The sequence below is a fragment of the Diabrotica virgifera genome, chromosome 7 (assembly GCF_917563875.1).
Source record: "Diabrotica virgifera virgifera chromosome 7, PGI_DIABVI_V3a".
NCBI lineage: Eukaryota > Metazoa > Arthropoda > Insecta > Coleoptera > Chrysomelidae > Diabrotica > Diabrotica virgifera.
In genome coordinates, this window is record NC_065449.1 from 243751090 (window position 1) to 243771457 (window position 20368).

At 34.3% G+C, this 20368-nt stretch overlaps 1 protein-coding gene across 2 annotated transcripts in view; it reads right to left on the reverse strand.

Annotated features, from left to right (window-relative positions):
* Nucleotides 1-20368, reverse strand: part of LOC114329314 (vacuolar protein sorting-associated protein 8 homolog) — a 53380-nt gene that overhangs the window by 2511 nt on the left and 30501 nt on the right. Inside the window, exons 8-11 of one of the 2 annotated variants that reach the window (XM_028278360.2) lie at nucleotides 15166-15482; nucleotides 11784-12026; nucleotides 4294-4864; nucleotides 813-1052 (exon numbers count right to left, since the gene is read on the reverse strand). In XM_028278360.2, the coding sequence (XP_028134161.1) occupies nucleotides 813-1052; nucleotides 4294-4864; nucleotides 11784-12026; nucleotides 15166-15482 (1371 nt within the window). The remainder of the gene's footprint in view (nucleotides 1-812; nucleotides 1053-4293; nucleotides 4865-11783; nucleotides 12027-15165; nucleotides 15483-20368) is intronic. The other variant, XM_028278371.2, reaches the window with a different exon arrangement.

Sequence of the window (20368 nt, forward strand, 5' to 3'; positions counted from 1 at the left end):
TTTTTGGACTATGGCCTTGACAATTATCCAGTAACCAGGGCCATATGATTGGCCAATATAATTAAAAGTGCGAATAAAAGTGCAGAGCGAAGAAACCAGGTGTCGCTTTTCCGAACTTGCACGGTCCCAATAGGTATAGATATAGATCTAGATAAAAATATAGGGTGCTCGCATTCGATCTTTGTTAATGACATACATTACATATTTTACCTCCATTACCTCCCTCTGTTTCATCTTCTATCTTCTCCTCACCCTCACAGTGTGAGGCTCTGAGGCTCACACCCTTAAACTGCTTCATACCGATAACGATATTCGATAACACTCGTAAAATACCGGTCCCGTCCGTTACTCGCTGGGATACGATCTGTAGAAAGTAATCAAGTGTACTGGTTGTAGATACAATAGTCGTTACTCGCTCTGATACGATTGGTACGAAGTAAGAAAATAATCAAAGTAGATACAATAGTCGTTACTCGCTCTGATACGATTGGTACGAAGTAATCAGAGTAATCAAAGTAACGATTTGCCTCTCTGGATAGTAATCGTTACTTTCGGTATTCGTAAGTAATGAGTACTTTGTAACGAATAGATAATTTTTCAACATCTCTACTGTGAAACCAGTAACAACTAAAAATCCGATAAAGCTTTGAAACCCCATTGATCTGACAACGTCGCGTAACCAAAGTTTTCGAAGTTTCTTGGTTTGACCTTGGCTGTATCAGATATTTCTGTTGACTTGTACTTTTGTACGATATGGTTTTAGGCCGTGCGTACCAGTGGCGGCACATTGTTTTTTTTATGTGTTTACTCACCTAAATGCAAATCTTTACCTAACAACTTAAACGTGGTTGTAAGCATATTAATGTCATACGCATAATCATTTAATATGCCTTGCACCAATCCCCTCACATCTCCAAAACTGGCGTTCGATACCAAGTTGAGCATCTGTGCAGGAGGTACGTGTGGAGCAGCTGCGTGTAGGAGATGCCTGAGTGATAATCCTGAGATGCTATTCCGAGTTTGGAGCAATTTTAACCACAGCGACTGGGAATCTAAACAAAAAAAACTGTTATTGTAAACTATTTGTCTTGATGAAATGTTGCAGAACCCTTTGCTGCGAAAAGATATCGCTATATCAAAGGCCTTCCTAGGCTGTGGAATGACCTTGACGTGGTGGACGGCAGAGTAATTGTCTTGGTCCTTACTAAATAATAAAACCTTCATCTGATTGTACCAATCCCTGACGAAAATTTAAAAGCCCCCTGGTCCTCACTGGTATCTTCCAAGTCTGCGGTATATATAGATCACAGTCACCAAATGGTCAACGACCAAGATACACATAGATACATCAGACTGGAACTCCGAGTACACTCAGAAACCATCACCTACTCCTTATCCACGCTTTATCTATTCCATCTCCCCACAGTGAAGGGCAAACAGTTAAACTGAAGAACACCAGGCGGTTTACGAACGTTGCTGTCACCGACACCAGAGAAAACTGTGGCAAATCAAGAGGAGTACACGTCTCCTCTTCCTCAGAAACAGCATGAAGAACTGGAGGAATGAGATCTTGCAAAGGAGAGACTCCATAGGTGGATCATCTACAAGGACTGATAGCGAGAGAGAGAGAGACCAGGGATAGAAGATATAGAAAAGGATATGGAACCAACACCATGGACAGACGACATCAAAAGGGTTGCTGGGAATTGGTTGCAGGAACCCCGAGACCGATAGAACTGGAAGAAATTAGGGGAGGTCTACGCTCAACTTTGGATGCAGAAGGCTGGATGATGATGATGGAATGGAGGAAAAAATAGAGGAGAGGTTGCCACTTGTTTAGAGAGAGGAAAGAGTGAAAGAGAATATGAGAAGAATGTGGACCAATATTACCTGGAAGATGGTTTCAAAAAAACAAAAACAGCCGAGGGAAAGAAAATTGCCTCAGCAAATATGGATAAATGAGTGATACAGACATACAGATAAACTACCAGACAACTTTATAGCAGAATGGGCACAAACTATTTCCTAAATTGGTTTACCTTTAGTAGAGACCTTAAAAGAGGTAGGCAACAAACTTATTGTTCATTTTATTAAATAATAGACTGATGTTCGATAGTTCATTAATTTTAGGTAAGCGAAATTTTGTATACCTTTGTAGAAATTAAGTATACGCGGAGAAACAAAAATAGCAAAAAAGTATGTTGATGTTTCAACCCTTACCACAGGCGATAAATGCTCTACGCCTTGTATACACAAACTGACAGCAGCATCGACCATTTCATGCTCCAGAAACAACTCTAAAGCAGGCATCCATTCCCCGCTGGATTCCAAAAGCAACGCCACAGCTTCATGCACCTCATACTTTCTGGTAATCGCTAGAGCTTTCTCGTTCCTACAATTACTCGACTGAAGATAATTACAAACTTGCGACTTATTCCTCACGCACAACTGATCCAAATACTTTTCCGACAATTGAGGCGTTAGCTTACTTAAAAATAGTTTGAACTATTTCACTAAGAAAGTCATACTGAAGGTTCGGATCACTTTCCAATATATCACAAAGTTGTTCTAATACCTACTGGAAGAATTCAGCCACTATCTCATTTCCACCGGATTCATCCAACATTCATTTCCAATTGCTGCGCCTTCCTCCTCAAAATACCTTCATCTGATTGTACCAATGCCTGATGAAAATTTGAAGTCACTCAGGTCCTCACTGTCACCTTCCAAGTCTGCGACATAAATCACAGTCACCAAATGGTCAACGACCAAGATATCCAAAGATACATCAGACCTAAACTCCGAGTACAATCAGAAAGCATCACCCACTTCTTTATTTCTTAAAATCTCCCTTCAGCGTAGGTTAAGCAGCTACACTGAGGAACAGCAGGCGGAATACGCGAGTTGCTATCACTGCTGTCGGAGAGAACCTTGGGAAATCAAGACGAGTTCACGTCCCCACTCCTTTAGAACCAGCTTGATGAACTGGGGAAGGAGAGAGGAAGCTAAGAACTAGGTGCATTGAGAAACGGTGTGGAACAGGTCTTACAGAAATCGAAGGATTCCTTAACATGACAAAGAAGCAAGTGAAAACCAAGATTGGAATTAACGGCCCTAAAAGGTATAGAAAAGGATATGGAAAAGAGGAAAAAGTCGTTAAAGTTAAAAACTCGTTGGCGCCCTTTTTTATTAGCCTCTTTTATTATCTTCTATTTACTATAACTCTTTTTATTTAAATTATCAACTGAACATACTGAACGTACCCCGTATACCTTTACTCCCTAAATATCTGTCTTAAAATACGGAACATGCCTGCTACTTCATAGTACTTGTAATGTAATGTCATAAAAGGCAAGGAAGCTTCAAAAATAAATAATTTTTATTCCAAATCAAATCTTCTCTTGGGGTGAGTTTTTCATACAGCTTTTTTAATAATTTCTTAGTCATTATATTCCATCCATACTTAGCTTCTTATAACATTTTTTCTAATATTTTTTATATCTAACCTCCAATGTCAGGACATGTGTTCTGATATTTTAGTTTTAAATATATCTTTTTAATTTACATATATGTACGTTTAGTAATCAAGTTTTAACTATTCTCCTCATCTAAATTCCATTTAATTTATTCTTGTTATCTGCTACTCTTTGGATTAAAGAATGGCAGACTGGCAAATTTTAGTTATTAACTTTTTGATTGTTGATATGTGTCTTTATCTTATAGTCTTTGGGAATAACTCCACTTTCCTCCCTTCGGGAGCCTCAAGCCAATTACATCACCGGTGATGCTATTCATAAGGCTGACAAAAATGAAGACCAGGACATCTAGACTGCAACGACTACCATCTCCAACTGCAGGGGCCTAGGGCCGAACATCCGCTCAGGCCTACAAGAAGTCTACAGCAGTACCATACGACATCAAGAAGTTACCATCGAACCAGATACCAAAGCCATAAGTATAACATACGAATTGTTAGTTTTTGGCAAGAATTTGAATATATTTGTTAATGCAATTTTACAAGTTATATATTTATTATATATTTATGAACAATAAACATGATTAGTTAAAAATACTGTTTTGTTTGCTTTCATTCCGAATCTTCATAGTTCATTTCTAAGATTAGGACAAGACGAACACACACCTTGAGAGATTGGGCTAAGCTAAGGGTGTAGCGATGGCTATCGTGGATGATTAAGGTAATATTTTCGAATATTATTTCAATTAGCTGGGGTAATCGCCAACGCTTATTTCGTTTTAGAATGAGTGAGGGAGATTTATTATAACAGAACTTACCTTCAGGTGATAAATGCTCTACGCCTCGTATACACAAACTGACAGCAGCATCGACCATCTCATGCTCTAAAAACAACTCTAAAGCCTCCATCCATTCCCCGCTGGACTCCAAAAGCAACGCCACAGCTTCATGGACCTCATACTTCCTCGTAATCGCTAGAGCTTCCTCGCTCCTACAATTACTCGACTGAAGATAATTACAAACTTGCGACTTATTCCTCACGCACAACTGATCTAAGTACTTCTCCGACAATTGAGGCGTTAACTTAAGGTCCGTTTGAACTATTTCACTAAGAAAGTCGTACTGAAGGTTTGGATCACTTTCCAATATATCACAAAGTTGTTCTAACACCGACTGGAAAAATTCAGTCACTATCTCTACGGTCTTTTTAGCACTTATCGCGACTAGATCTTTGAAACACACTAGGAATTGTTCTCGGACGAGTCTTTCGCTTACACTAATGTACTTAAAAATATAACTGAATACTTCGTATTTACGCACTGGATCGTGAAGGTAACAATTCAAGATGCTGGAATAGTCGCCTTGCATTTCGTATAAACGTTCTGCTACCTGAAAATAACGGTTGGTTAGTCTTTTTTGATATAGATATAAAATACCAAATAATATTATTATATTAAACGGTAGCATGAAATATTGATAAAAGGTTATCTGCTGTAAATATATTAAATTTGTATGTAAACAGAAAAATATATTTACGTGACCATAAAAATACACACTTTGGAAAAGTCTAGTGATATTTTTATAACGTAATAAAATTAATAAAAATATAAAATAAAAATGTATACCATTTTTACTCCGTAGAGTAACCAGGTGCATTTTCCGTTGGAACTTTACCAAGCTGCAGACGGGGGGTGTGAATTGCATAGTGTAGAATTCCTTTCCTTTGTCTTCACTGCAGCATCCATTTGGCTTGCAAATTGTAGAAGCCTTGGAGGTGTCACCAGGGAAATGTACCAATAAGTTTTCAATTTAAAAATCTTTTAGTAATATTTTTAATATTTTCGATATTATTAATTTTGCTATTAGGATTGAAAACTACTTCATCTTCATAATAAAAATATATTCACGTGGTTGTAAATAAAAAATTATGACAAAAGTGATAACGAATATTTGACAACGTTTTAGAAGGAGAGGAAAAAACTATAGATTTTATACCGCAATAACTATTCTGCCAGTTTCGATTTTGTTCATGTTATAAGTACTTGTTTAGTTAGTGCATTAAACATATTGTTTTTTATCATGCAGCGACATCATTTAACTTTGGATGAGATGAACAGGGATGTAGGCCTTCTTCAATGTGGCATGCGGCAAACTAATGTAGCTGAGTGCATAGGAATCTCACAAAGTGTTATAAGTCAATTGTGGCGGCGATTTTGTGTCACTGGGCGTCCAGACCAACGTCATCTAGGACCTGAGCGCCCTAAAACTGCAGCTCAAGACCTATTTTTAGGGTCAACCTCTAGGAGACAGCTAATTACAGCACCTTAATTGTTTATCCACATGCAGCTGGCACACCAGGTAACCATAGGCCGTGATACTGTAACAAATCGTCTCTATGAAGCCAATCTCCACAATCGAAAGCTATTGAGATGTCCAACTATCTCCAGAGGCAGTAGCGCTGCAAGATTAGAGTGGTGTCAAGAATATCAAGAAAAAGATAACAGAAGATCAACTCTACATCAACAAAACCCCTGTAGAAAGAGTGAGGCACTACAACTACCTCGTCACCATAATAAATGAAGAATGGACCAACAACCAAGAGATAGGAGCACGCATCGGAAAAGCTAGATCAACCTTCAATCGTATGGGGGCCTTTTTCAAGAGCTACAACCTTTCTCTTGGTATAAAAGTAAGAATGCTGAGATGCTACGTCTTCTCTGTCCTTTTTTATGATGTTAAATCATTGACCTCGAATGAAGATATGTGCCTAAAATTGGAAGCATTTGAGATGTGACTATATCGGAGAATTATTAAAAGCCCATGGACTGATCGGATCACAAATGAGGAGGTCCTTAGAAGAATGGGGAAGAACCGAGAGCTACTAACCACCATCAAATCTCGAAAGTTGGAATACTTTGGACACATTAAGCGAAATGAATCCAGATATGCCCTCTCACAAGCCATCCTGTAAGGAAAAATATTTGGAAAGCGAGGTCCAGGAAGAAGAAGAACATCCTATTTAAAGAACCTCAGAACCTGGTTCAACACAACATCTGTGCAGCTTTTTCGAGTTGCTGCAGATAGAGTGAAGATTGTCATGATGATTGCCACGTGAGAACTTGGAGACGATCTGAAAATGTAAAATGTTTAAAACATGTCCAGGATATTTACACATACAGAGTTGGTACACTAATGGTATGGAGTGGAATAATAGTTGGCAGAACGAACCTCGTTGTACCAAACCGCTTCCTTACAGCTCAACAGTAGCTCGACACCATTCTACAACCTATAGTTCGTCCGTTTGCTGGTGGGGTTAGTTAAAACTTCCACCTCACACATGAAAAAGCTCGTCTGCATGTCGCACCCCCAGTGATAGACTGGCTTACCACCGAAGGTATTGATGTGTTGCCTTGGCAAGCACAATCCCCCGACCTTAATCCCATCGAACATGTATGGGACATGCTTCAACGAAAAATTACTCCATATATGGGTAACATATAGAAGATAGGGTCTGATAGAAGAATGGCAAACGTACCTCAATAGGATATCGACAATTTCATTTTATCTATGAACGACAGATGTAGAGCCGTAATAAACCACAGTGGATGCCATCTTCTTCTTTAAGTGCCATCTCCGTGACGAAGGTTAGCAATCATCATGGCTATTCTGACCTTCTACGCAGCTGCAACCAAACCATTCTGTCAGGTTTTTCAAACAGGAAACTCTATTTTTTCTTGAATTATAAGTCTCAAGATGTATCTTTCGCCTTTCATCATATGTTCGAGATATTACATTTCCTTTCTTTTGTTGTGTTTTCCATTTCCCCCTCTCTGCCTATTCTCCTTAACACTTCTATGATTCGTGACTATCTACCCATGAAACCCTTAACACTCTTGGATGCAATACTTTGTATTAATTTTTGTGATGACCGAATTTTTGACATTTCTGAATTTATAGTGAAGTGGAATTTAAATTCATTACAACAAAAAAATCATACAAAAGTAAAAACTGCGTTTGTACAATGGTATAAAAAAAAGTTTATTAAAAACCATTAAAAGTCATCCAAAAGGATTCGCAAAACGTTTTCGATCTAGATCAGATCATCTTCAGTGCCTAGAACGAAGTATTTCCACGTTAGAATGAATGTAAAAGGTTAAAATTGTGACTAGTTGAAGAAAATGTGGTAATACTTACGTTCTGCTTAGTACATGAAACTAGCAACCTTATTAAATTGGTAACATCGAGAAATATGGTTCACATGATATCTATATAATATTTATAGCAACTCTAAGTCGATGTTAAAAGATTAAATGTGTTAGGAGTGCTCAAAGGGCAACATGGTTCCCTGCTCGATAAAAACTTGTAGTTCTTGCCAGTTCAATGGACACAGACCAACAAAAGTGAAGGAGATGACAATCTAATTATTAGACAGAAGCGACATGACAAGACAGGTAGTCAATTTTTGGTTATGAATTTAAAAATAGTGTTGTTTAGAATTTAGATTATTAGTTAAACTGAATGTATATTAATAACTGTATTAAAGTGAAATTTAAATTATAATAAATTAGATTTTAATGAAAAAGTCGAAAAGGCTACTCTCTATTACAGAAAGAACTGTTGTTAATGTTAAATTGATAAAAATATTACTTATAGTAGAGTCAGTGACGTTACTGACGACAGTTTTGAAAAGAAGACGAAAGTTTAATTTAGTTTAAAATAAAAAGAGAAAGAAAAATAATTAAATGTGAACAACTTAAAGACGTACAAAGGTAAGGTACCTAGTAATGTTGTAAAATTAAAAGAGTACTATTGTAAAAATAAAAAGAGTAATGTTGGTTGCCTATGATTGTGGTTGTAATGGTTGTTAACAAATTGAGAAAATATTTTAATTTAATTTATTGTCTGAATTAGTGAACTGATAATTTGAAATCTATAGAAGGTAATGGAGTAAACAGATTATGTACAATTAATGTTTCAAAACTGTCATCAGTGACGTCACTGACTCTACTATGAGTAATATTTTTATCAATTCAAAAGCCACCCTCAATTTAATCAAAGCCAGCTACTGGAATTTTCCCATTGATTTTTTTTAACAAAAAAATAATTTTGGCCCGTAGGTGGTCTTTCGCAAATTCTTCGAAATCTACGTATATAATCCAAGATTTGCTTGCAGAATTTGAATATATCGTGGTGCTATCATGCTACTTTGTACTTCGTACAAATATCGTACTTCGTACGACCTTTCTTCGATATTTCGGCCTTTAAGCGACTTTTAATAAAACTTTAAGTACATTCCAAATATATTTCACCAGATGTTGACGAGCAAAATGTCGTAAGCAATTTTAGACCTTAGTTGGTTTACAAGCCTTTAATCCAGCGCTTATTCTTATTCCATTTATTCGGACGGACACATATTTGAACGTTGAGACTAAATGAGTAATATGAACTATTCTTCTTTTTATTAGAAAAATTATCACAATTTGTCCAGAAATAAAGGAATTATTTAAGATATCAATTTGTTTTGAATCTGAGTGTTATTATATGCTCCAGTTTTTCTAAAAACTGTCAGAGGCAAAGATCTGGTATATGGTCAAATATATATGCAGCAGAAAAATTGAATAGAGTGGATGTAGATGGAAATTGATTGGATTCCCCGTCGCATGGCGATGGGTAAAATTACTAGTTGTAATAAAACGAAGTTTCTAGTAGTGTAGCGATACGCTTTAATTACTATTTTTGCTAATTTTATTTTTTAATAACTTTTCTCAAAACGGTCATATAAATTCACATTTAATATACAAACCAGATGCTAAAAGTTTTACGAAGCCATAATATGTTTTTGGTGTGTTGAGTTTAACAAACTGAATTCCCCATAAATTAATTACCTTATCAGACCTTATGTCAACTTCTTAAAATACAGAAAGGTTCTCAACTTTTAAAACGCAGATGTTAGTAATTTATTGATAGTGTAACACAGCAAGCATCATGACAGGATAGAGTGTTGTTGTATCGCAGTATCATCACAGCGGGCGAACGATTCAGACACACCCTCGCTAAAAACCCTTACGAGATAATAAACGAAGCACGCTTGTTTACCCAAAATAAATAAATATATTACTGTTCATTGTTTACTTCTTCTTCTTCTTGTGCCACTCCTATCGGAGATTGGAAATCATCAAGGCTACCCTGACTTTGTTTACAGCTGACCTAAAAAGTGCATTAGTGGTGCAGCCAAACCACTCTCTCAAATTCCGCATCCACGACATTCTTCTACGGCCTGGATTCCGTTTTCCTTCTATTTTTCCTTGCATTATATTTTGAAGTAATGCGTATTTATGACCTCTCATCAGGTGACCCAAATACTCGAGTTTTCTTCGTTTTATCGTTAATAAAATTTCTGGGTCTCTTTCTATCCTTCGTATTACTTCAAGATTTGTGATTCTTTCAACCCAACTTATCTTCAGCATTCGACGGTAGCACCACATCTCGAAACTTTTAATATTTTTTATGTTGTTCTGTTTGAGAGTCCAGGCCTCTACACCGTATAATAGCGTGTTAAATACGTAGCCACTTAGCATTCTTAATCGTAGAGGGATGCTTATATCTCTGTTGCAGAAGAATTTTCTCATCTTTATGAAGGTGGCCCTGGCAATTTCGATACGTCTTTTTATTTCATTGTTTTGGTCTCCAGTTTCGTTTATTAAAGTTCCCAAGTATTTATAACTTGATACTTTTTCAATTTGAATGCCGTTTATACTAATATGTGCTGGTTGTGTCATGATTTTACTGAAGACCATATACTTGGTTTTTTTGATATTAATGTTTATGCCATAATTGTTGCAAGCAATATTTATGTTTGTAAGTAATCGTTGTAATTCTTCTACTGTTCTTGCAACTAGTACAGTGTCGTCTGCGTATCGAATATTATTTACAACCTCTCCATTGATTACGATTCCTTCATTTGCTTGCAAAAGGGCTTCCTGACAGATGCTTTCACTATATACATTAAATAGCAGTGGTGACAAAATGCATCCCTGTCTTACTCCTCTACGTATTTCTATTGCTTTTGATATCTCGTTTTCTATTTTGATGTTAGCTTTCTGATTCCAATATAAGTTGAGAATTATTCGCAGATCTTTATTATCTATGTCTTTTCTTTCAAGAATGTCTCTTAGCCTATCGTGGCGTACTCTGTCAAACGCTTTTTCAAAATCGATAAAACATGCATGTACTTCTTGATTAACGTCTAGGCATCTTTGTGTAAGAACATTCAAACCGAAGAGAGCTTCTCGAGTACCTAGTCCTTTTCTGAACCCCATCTGTGTATTACTAATATCTGACTCCAACTTTTGATAAACTCGGTTGTGGATGATTTTTAGAAATATCTTTAGTAGATGGCTCATTAAAGATATTGTTCGATGTTCTGAACATTCTTTTGCATTGGATTTCTTTGGCAGTGTAACGAATGTAGACAGCAGCCACTCTTGAGGTATAATACCAGTATTGTATACTGTGTTAAATAAGTGCAATATTATACCTATTGATTCATCATTCAAGAGCTTTAGTAATTCAGTAGGAACCTCATCGGGTCCATTTGCCTTTCCAGTTTTGGAATTTCTAAGTGCCATTTCTACTTCACATTTTAGGATTTCAGGTCCCGTTTCACCATTTACCTTGTCAATGTTATTTCTGTTGTCCTCAAACAATTCTCTTATGTATTCACTCCATCTATTAATTTTTTCTGTTAAGTCTACAATAATATTTCCGTCTTTGTCCTTAAGCAAACTTATTTGATGTCTTCTTTGGGTTCCTGTAAGTTCTTTTACTTTTTTATGTATATTGAATGTGTCATACTTTCTTTCATAGTCTTCCATTTCTACACATTGTTCTTTAATCCATGATTCTTTGGCCTTCTTTATTATTTGCTTTATGTTCTTATCAACCTCTCTGTATTTTTCTGAATTATTCTTCAATTTGCGTCTTTCATCCATTAGTTCTAGTATGTCTGGTGTCATCCACACCTTATGTTTCTTTGGAGATTTGGTTAGGTGTTTCTTTCCCGTAGTTCTTATTATAGTGTTTATATACTTCAGTTTTTCATCTATGTTGTCTGTTCTGCGGATTTGGTTTTCTGCTACACTGAGGTCGGTGTTGATTTCTTCGCGCACTGTTTGTCGTCGGTGTTCACTTTTAAGCTGACTTAAGTCTAACGTTGGGATGATGGTTTACATTGTTTACCCTTATTTTTAATTGATTCCGTAACCTACCATCATGACTCATTTATGTTATTATTTATTAGAAAACTTACCTTGTAGCATTTGGATTCTAACGCTAACTTAAGTAGATGACTAGTTTTTAAATGGTTCATTTTGTTTAAATTCAACAAATCAAGCCACGCTTGCTCTCGCTCCGATCTATCTCTTATAGATAAAGAGTTACCTATTTCTGTAAGAGATTTGATCGCCGAATCTAATACGTGATTATCGAGGGATATATTATTTGACGCTACCATTCTTGCTACGAAACACGACAGATTGATGACTTGGCTATCCTAAAAAAATAATTAATTGTTACAAATTAAATATAAGATTTCGCTAAATCTGGAGAAATTTAGCCTTCTCTGTCTATCCCTATTTGACTCTAACACATGAACTCTCATATCCTTTAAATAACTTGCAGTTCATTCTTCCCTAAATCTAGGGAAACATAATTATTTAGCTCTTCTTGATTAATAATTGATGGATTTGACTGTTACTTGATGGAAGTATATTTTAACAATAAAATACTGAAAACTTTTATTTTCTATACTTCCTCAAAATTTATTACATATCACTACAGCTGTTTCGGCAGCGTGACTTTCTCAAGTGATCTATTTAATATGTGTCTGCATTTTAAAGTCTCTAACTGAATAGGTCGAGAAGTGGGGAGCTGTTTGTCTTAAGTTGGTCATTCAGAATTATATCTGTATTATTCAATTAATTAATTTTCATAGATTCTAATAAAGATACATTATAAGAATGATTATGATCTAGAAGGTGAAGTGCGTATGTAGAAGTGTCTGTTTTCCTATTTTTGAAAGCCTTTTTGTGTTCTGCTATCCGTTTGTCAAAGGTTCAGCCAGTTTGACCGATGTAAGTTTTTGGATAGTCACCACATGTCAGTTTGTAAACACCACTCTTGCTTTTTTGGCTCTTATTGTTCTTAATATATTTGCTTAAGTTGTTGTTAGTTCTGAAAGCTCGTGTTATTCCTTTCTTTTTTATGTGTTTGGCTATTGTTGTCAAACAGCTGTATGACATTAAGTTATAATAAATTTTGTGTAAGTATACAAAACAAAAGTCTTCTTCTTGAGTACATTTATAACATAAACAAATAAAAACTTATGAAAAGGTTTATCAGTATCACAAAAAACTATTGATATATACAGGCAGAAATTGAACAGAAGCTTTCGATAAGAAAATCCAGCTAGACTAACGTCTAGAAGGCTAAATAAAAAAAAAAACTACCCTCGATCTGGCGATATTTAGCCTTTTCAGACTATCTCTATTTCTGTAATACATGGGCTTTTATGGAGCTTTTAGAATACTCGCGGTTCATTTTTCTCTAAATTTAGGGAAAAATAATGATTTAGCTTTTATTGGGCACATATATAATATAAACACATAAAAAAATTGTGAAAAGGTTTGTCAGTATCACAAAAAAACATTGAAATATACTGCCAGAAATCAATCAGAAAATTTCGATAAGAAAATCTAGCTAGGCTAACGTCTAGAAGGTTAAATAGAAAAGAAAAAATTCCCTAAATCTGGGTTTTAGCCTTTTCTTTCTATCTCTATTTCTCTTTAACACATGGGCTTTAATAGAGTTTTTAGAATGACTCGCGGTTCATTTTTACCTAATTTTAGGAAAAAATAATTATTTAGCTCTTCTTGGGTACATATACATGGTGTCCCGAAAAGATTGGTCATAAATTATACCGCACATTCTGGAGTCAAAAATAGTTCGATTGAACCTAACTTACCTTAGTACAAATGTGCTCATAAAAAAAGTTACAGTCCTTTGAGGTTACAAAATGAAAATCGATTTTTTTCAATATATCGAAAACTATTAAAGATTTTTTATTGAAAACGGACATGTATCATTCTTATGTCAGAAACATCTTAAAACAAAATTATAGTGAAATTTGTCCACTCCATAAAAATTTTATGGTGGTTTTATTCCCTTAAACCCCCCCCCCCCCACTTTTGTCTACGTTCCAATTAATTCATCATTGTGGTACCATTAGTTAAACACAACGTTTCTTAAACTTTTTTGTCTTAGTATTTTTTCGATAAGCCAGTTTTTATCGAGATGCGGCTTCTTTTTTACTATAATTACATAAAAAATTTCTGTGGGTTTTGCTCCTTTAAACCCCCAAATGTTTGTGTACGTTCCAACTAAACTATTTTTGTGGTACCATTAGTTAAACACGGTGTTTTTAAAACTTTTTTGTCTCTTAGTCTTTTTTTGATAAGTCACCTTTTTATCGAGATGTGGCTTCTTTTTCAAAATATACCTAAAAATGTAAATTATAAATAAATTTTCAGATTATTAACAGGTCTCTATAATCGTCTCTATAAATATTCAAAATATCTCGATAAACACTGGCTTATCGAAAAAGTACTGCAATGCAAAAAAGTTTTAAAAACAATGTGTTTAACTAATGGTAACACAATATTAATTTAATTGGAACGTACACAAAAGTTTGGGCGGGTTTAAGGGAACAAAACTCCCATAAAATTTTTATGGGGTGCACAAATTCCACTTTAATTTTCTTTTAAGATGTTGCTGCCATAAGAATGCCACATGTCCATTTTCAATAAAACATCTCTAAGAGTTTTCGATATATGAAAAAAAAATCGATTTTCATTTTGTAACTTCAAAGGGCTGTAACTTTTTTTGTGTGTGCACTATTATTGTATATAGGTATGTGAGAGTCAATCTGTAGAGTCAGCTTAATATGCAACCACTTATACGTTTCCTTCAGAAACGTAGTCGGTACTTGAGACAGAACCTCTGGGGAGAGAATGACAGGATTGACAGTAGAAGATAGTTAATAATTCTGTGCTATTGCTTTGAGAGATAATTGTGATAAAGTGCTAAATAAAGATTATCTCAATAATACTACACAATCAACCTATTCTTGACCCCATAATCTGTGGTATAATTTATGACCAATCTTTTCGGGGCAACCTGTATAACATAAACAAATAAAAAATTGTGAAAGGGTTTGTCAGTATCACATAAAACCATTGAAATATATTGCCAGAAATCAATCAGAAGCTTTTGATAAGAAAATCTACCTAGGCTAACGTCTAGAAGGCTAAATAGATAAGAAAAAACTTCCCTAAATCTATGGAAATTTAGTCTTCTCTTACTATCTCTGTCTCTCCCTAACACATGGGCTTTTATGGAACCCTTAAAATGACTCACAGTGAATTTTTACCTAAATCTAGGGGAAAATATTTTTTACTCCTCTTATTTGCATTTTTGTACAAATAAAAAACTAATGAAAAGGTTTTTGAACATCATACATTTTTTTGAGAACAGTTTCCACAGTGGAATTCGAAAGGCATTTTCAATTAAAACTGCATATTTTATTTCCCATAAAAAATAGTAGATATCACCAAACACGATCCGAACATACTTACAGAAAAATCTCCAGGTTTAACAATCTGCATTAAAATCTGAACCAGCCTCTGTCTCTGTAAAAGGCCCATTTCTCCGGAAAACTCAGGTTGAGAAAACGCCAATTCGACGACATTCAAACAGTCCCTCGTATTATATTTCAATAAGGCCCTCAAATACGGATAAATAGGTTCGTCTGGATTGTATTTGATAGAATGAGTCGTCTCTAGGCACCTCAGAACGTCAAATTTTACTCTAGCAGCTTCATTGTCTGGTATGTTTCCGCTTGGGTAGCCGAGACCGGCTAAGCAAGACGAAACGTAGACTAGTAAAATATTGCCTAAAATGTAATCAATCATTAAACACATATTACGTATCCCATTGCTATTATTGACGAGATTTTATATTATGTACACTTGAATCCACGAATCTTTACCCGTGCGTCATTAATACCTGGCGAGATAAAACACATACTTTTTATCTAGCATCATTCTCTTCCACGCATGAAACTAATGACAAACCAGCTACCGCCTGTTATTAAGTAAAAACACATGTTATTTTTATGAACGATATAAACTCAGTACATTGAAAAGAGATAGGTACAAAAAAAGACTTGATGGATTCGACCGTTACTTGATGGAAGTTCATTTTATCTAACAATAAAACACTGAAAACGTTTGTTTTCTAACTTCCACAAAATTTATTATAACTAAGTGACTACAGCTGTTTCGGCGGAGTGCCTTTCTCAAGTGATATAGTTTACAATGTGTTTGCCTTTTTAAGTCTTCAACTGAAGAGGTTGAGGAGTGGGGAGCTGTTTGTCTCGAGTTGGTCATTCAGAATTATATCTGTATTTTTCAGTTTATTAATTTCCATAGATTCTAAATACATAAAGGCTAAATACATAAAGATTCTACATATTCAAAATAAAGGCCTTAAGCTATCTTTTTTAGAATCTATGGAAATTAATAAACTGAAAAATACAGATATAATTCTGAATGACCAACTCGAGACAAACAGCTCCCCACTCCTCAACCTCTTCAGTTGAAGACTTAAAAAGGCAAACACATTGTAAACTATATCACTTGAGAAAGGCACTCCGCCGAAACAGCTGTAGTCACTTAGTTATAATAAATTTTGTGGAAGTTAGAAAACAAACGTTTTCAGTGTTTTATTGTTAGACAAAAAAAGACGATTGGGGATGTTTTCACATATTTTAAGTACAATCTCTGACGTGTTGGTTTGTTTACTTTTGTGGTTATTTTGTCGAATTTTTGCATTTTTAAGTTTTTTATAGTATACAAACAGTTGTTTTCACAACTAATTTTATATTGGAGTTTGAAATTTTATGGTAAGTTTGTTATTTTACGATTAATTTTGACAACGTACAAAGCTAACCTCATTGATACATTTAAGGAATGCTTGTGTTTAATGTTCCGCCAAAGTGAATAAAATAACAAAAAGAAAATATGTTATTGAATTTTTTTATAAATTGTTTATTTATTTATTAATCAATCATAATAATAGTTATTTATGTACTAAGTCAGTAAAGTGACTCTTTATCGAACGAGTCTGATATTATGAGCCGAGCGAGTGTAGCGAGCAAGGCGAATAACAGACGAGTTCGGTAAAGAGTCTTTACTACTGACGTGGTGCATAGAAAATTTTATCGCCAATCATAAAAAACATTAACACTTACTTAATTATATCCTTCTAATGAAAAAAGAGTGTGTGTACTTAGTCCTTATAATAGTCTAAGGGCCGGTTGTTCGAACGCTAATCAAAAATGATCATTATCAAATATTTAATTACTGTCACAACTGTCAATGTCAACTTTGATTGGGTTGCTGAAAACATAATTATTGATTACAATTATGAAATTAGTGAATCAATTATGTTAATAATTGTTATGTTAATTGATTAACTAATCTCATAATTATAATCAATTACGTTTTCAGCAACCCAACCAAACTTGACATTGACAGTTGTGAGAGTATTTAAATATTTGATAGTGATCATTGTTGATTAGCGTTCGAACAACCGGCCCTAAGTATGTCAATAACCATTAATATTAAACAAAAAAGTTTTCCTTACGGGGGATTCGAACCAAGTACTGACACGTCCGTAGCTAGATACACATACCGCTAGCCTACGCAACCACTTGCTAGGCACGGCCTATATTAGGTATAAAAAGAACAAATAGGCAAGTAAAAAATGTAAAAAAAAATAATTGACATCAAATGAAAAGACATTATACATAAATCATGGTAGAATCAAGGATATGAAAAAGAACTTTACGTACAATATAATATGTAATAGTAATTTTATTTTTGTTGAATTACCTTCATCATTAAAAATAATCGTTATCAGGTGCATTTAATAAGAAATTTAGCACTTCTTCTTGCGGCAGGGTTTTTGATTTTTGGGGAATGTAATTCCTTCCTTTTTCTTTCAAAAAAGCTCTAAGTTTTTTATAATTGCTTATATCTATGTCTTTACTTGTGGTCAAATTTGCCTTTAACATTAAATAATAGGACCACATAGCCGATGGAGAATATTCTTTAGGCAATTCAGAGAAATATGGTAGTAAAACACTTTCACTATAATTTGTAATACAATTTTTGCACGCCATGCTTCAAATATGTCATATTGCCTATTGTATTTTTCGATGGATTTTGCTGGGAGAAGCTCTGAAACTGCCTCTAACGATTTCTTGCGTATTTCAGGTGGCGTTCATGTAATTTCTTCCATTTCCAAAGCAGCACTACTGTACTATAATTTGATATTCGTCTTAACACTTTTATTATAATAAATACAATTTTCAATTTAAATTTTTTAAATATGACAGTGATGACAGGTGACTTCTGCATGCCGCTTCCGATTTTTAACCGATAGATAGTTATCAATATTGAATAATTACTACATCGGTAAAATTTTGATTAATTATAATATATGAATATAATTGCAAAATACTACAGAATTTCACTTTTTGGCATAAATTTCATTAATAATAACGTAAATTGTGTACAATATTTTCAATAATTAAAGTAAATAAATTTTAAGTTCACTCAAATAAATAATCGATTACTGCCATCGACCACCTACATTCAATCTCGGTTCATTTGATTAATCGCGTCAGGTAAAGTAAAATTCTTCTTTCAGTACAATAAAGTGTTACTTTACTGCCGCAAATGAGTACAATAATGAATGACTTTAGTGACGGTTGGCGATAAAATAATTTATTAAGCTACTTCAAACGTAGCTGTAATATTATGCACCAAAATTTTAAAGCAAAACCTAAATTTGACATTCTATTTATTTGATAACGTCAAATTTTATACTATAAGCCGTGATCGGAGTAATACCCACTTTCTGTCACTTGCTGTTACGTTTATTAAATTTCCGACTTATTTCGTATGCTTTAAATGATGACGCATGGGTAAAGACTCGTGGACTCAACTGTAAAAGGGCAAAAGTGACCGACCAGGGCATAAACATAAACGGAGAAAAGCTAAGCCATCTGAGGTATGCAGATGATATTGTGCTAATAGCTGCTAGGATAGATGAGGTCAAATAACGTTTAAAACAACTCTACCTTTCTTCGCTAGAAGGAGGAAAATTCTTGTTCTTTAAGTGCTCTCTCCCAATCGGAGGTTAGATATCATCATCACCATCTTTACTCTATCTACTGCTGCTCTGAAGAGTTCTATAGAACTGCATTTAAACCAGTCCCTTAAATTCTTCAACGATGACACTCTCCTTCTTCCTATATTCCCTCCTCCTCTTATCTTTCCCTGTATTATCAGTCTTAGCATTTCATATTGCTGTCTCCTCATTACTTGTTCCAGATATTGTAACTTTCTTATTTTTATTGTGTTTATTATTTCATATTTGCTCATTTCTTACATCCTTCTGTAACACCACAATTCAAACGACTATAGCTTATTTATGTGTTCTTGCTTGAATGTCCAGCTTTCAAGTTCAACTTGCAGTATTGAAAACACGTAACATCTTAAAACTCTTACTCTCAGTTCTACTCTAAGATCTTGGTTGTAGAGAATTATCTTTATTTTTACAAATGCATTTCTTGCTATTTCTATCCTGGCTCTCATTCTTGTTGTTTGATCATTATTTTCTGAAATCCAGGTTCCTAGGTATTTGTATTTATCAACCCTTTCTATCGGTACATTTCCCAAATATATAATAATAATAATAATAATATTTATTCATCCTTTAAGACATACAATGTATAGGACATGTCATTAGTTTTACAAACAAACAAACAATAAAATTAATACATTTATAAATTTTATAAACATTTTAAGGTAGATAGAATTGATAACATTTAGGTAATATTTCTGTCCGAAACAAATTCTTCCACAGTATAATAACATTTGGTAAGCAATAAGCTTTTAATGGATTTCTGAAATAAATATTTATTCATTGTTCTATATTTTTTTGGTAAAACGTTAAACAATCTAATGCTCATATACTTTACTGACATTTCAAATTTACTCGATCTATGACCAGGTACCCTCAACAAGTCGCCACCTCGTGTCGAATAATTGTGGAAACTAGAATTTCTATCATACATATGAATATTATCAACAGCATATAGTAACATTCTGAAGATATAAATACATGGAAAACTTAAAATATTATTCTTAATAAATATGGGCTTACAGCTCTCAAGAGGTCTAATTCCAAACATTTTTCGTATTATACGTTTTTGTGTTATAAATATTCTGTCACTGTTGACTGCATTCCCCCATAAAACTATGTTGTAACAAAGTCTACTATAAACAAGGCTATAGTATACATTTAAAAGCGCAGAGATGGGCATAATATTTTTAATACGGGATAATGCATAGTACGACTTATTAAGGGACTTACTGAGCATGTCTATGTGAACTGACCATTTTAATTTTGAGTCGAGATGGATACCTAAAAATTTAGTATGATTTGAGGAATCCAGTAGTACATTGTTAAAACTTAGATGTAGTACAGGATTAACAGAATTTAAGTTATTAAAATATATTACTTTTGTTTTGTCTACATTTAAAATTAGGTTATTAGATCGACACCAGTCATTAAACCGAGCTAAAAAACTATTGCAAGTAGATGCCAATTTCTCGTAGGTCTGTGCTGAGACCACAAGAGAAGTATCATCTGCAAATAACGTCAGGTCCAAAATATCAAACTGGTTAGATGCATCGTTAATAAACA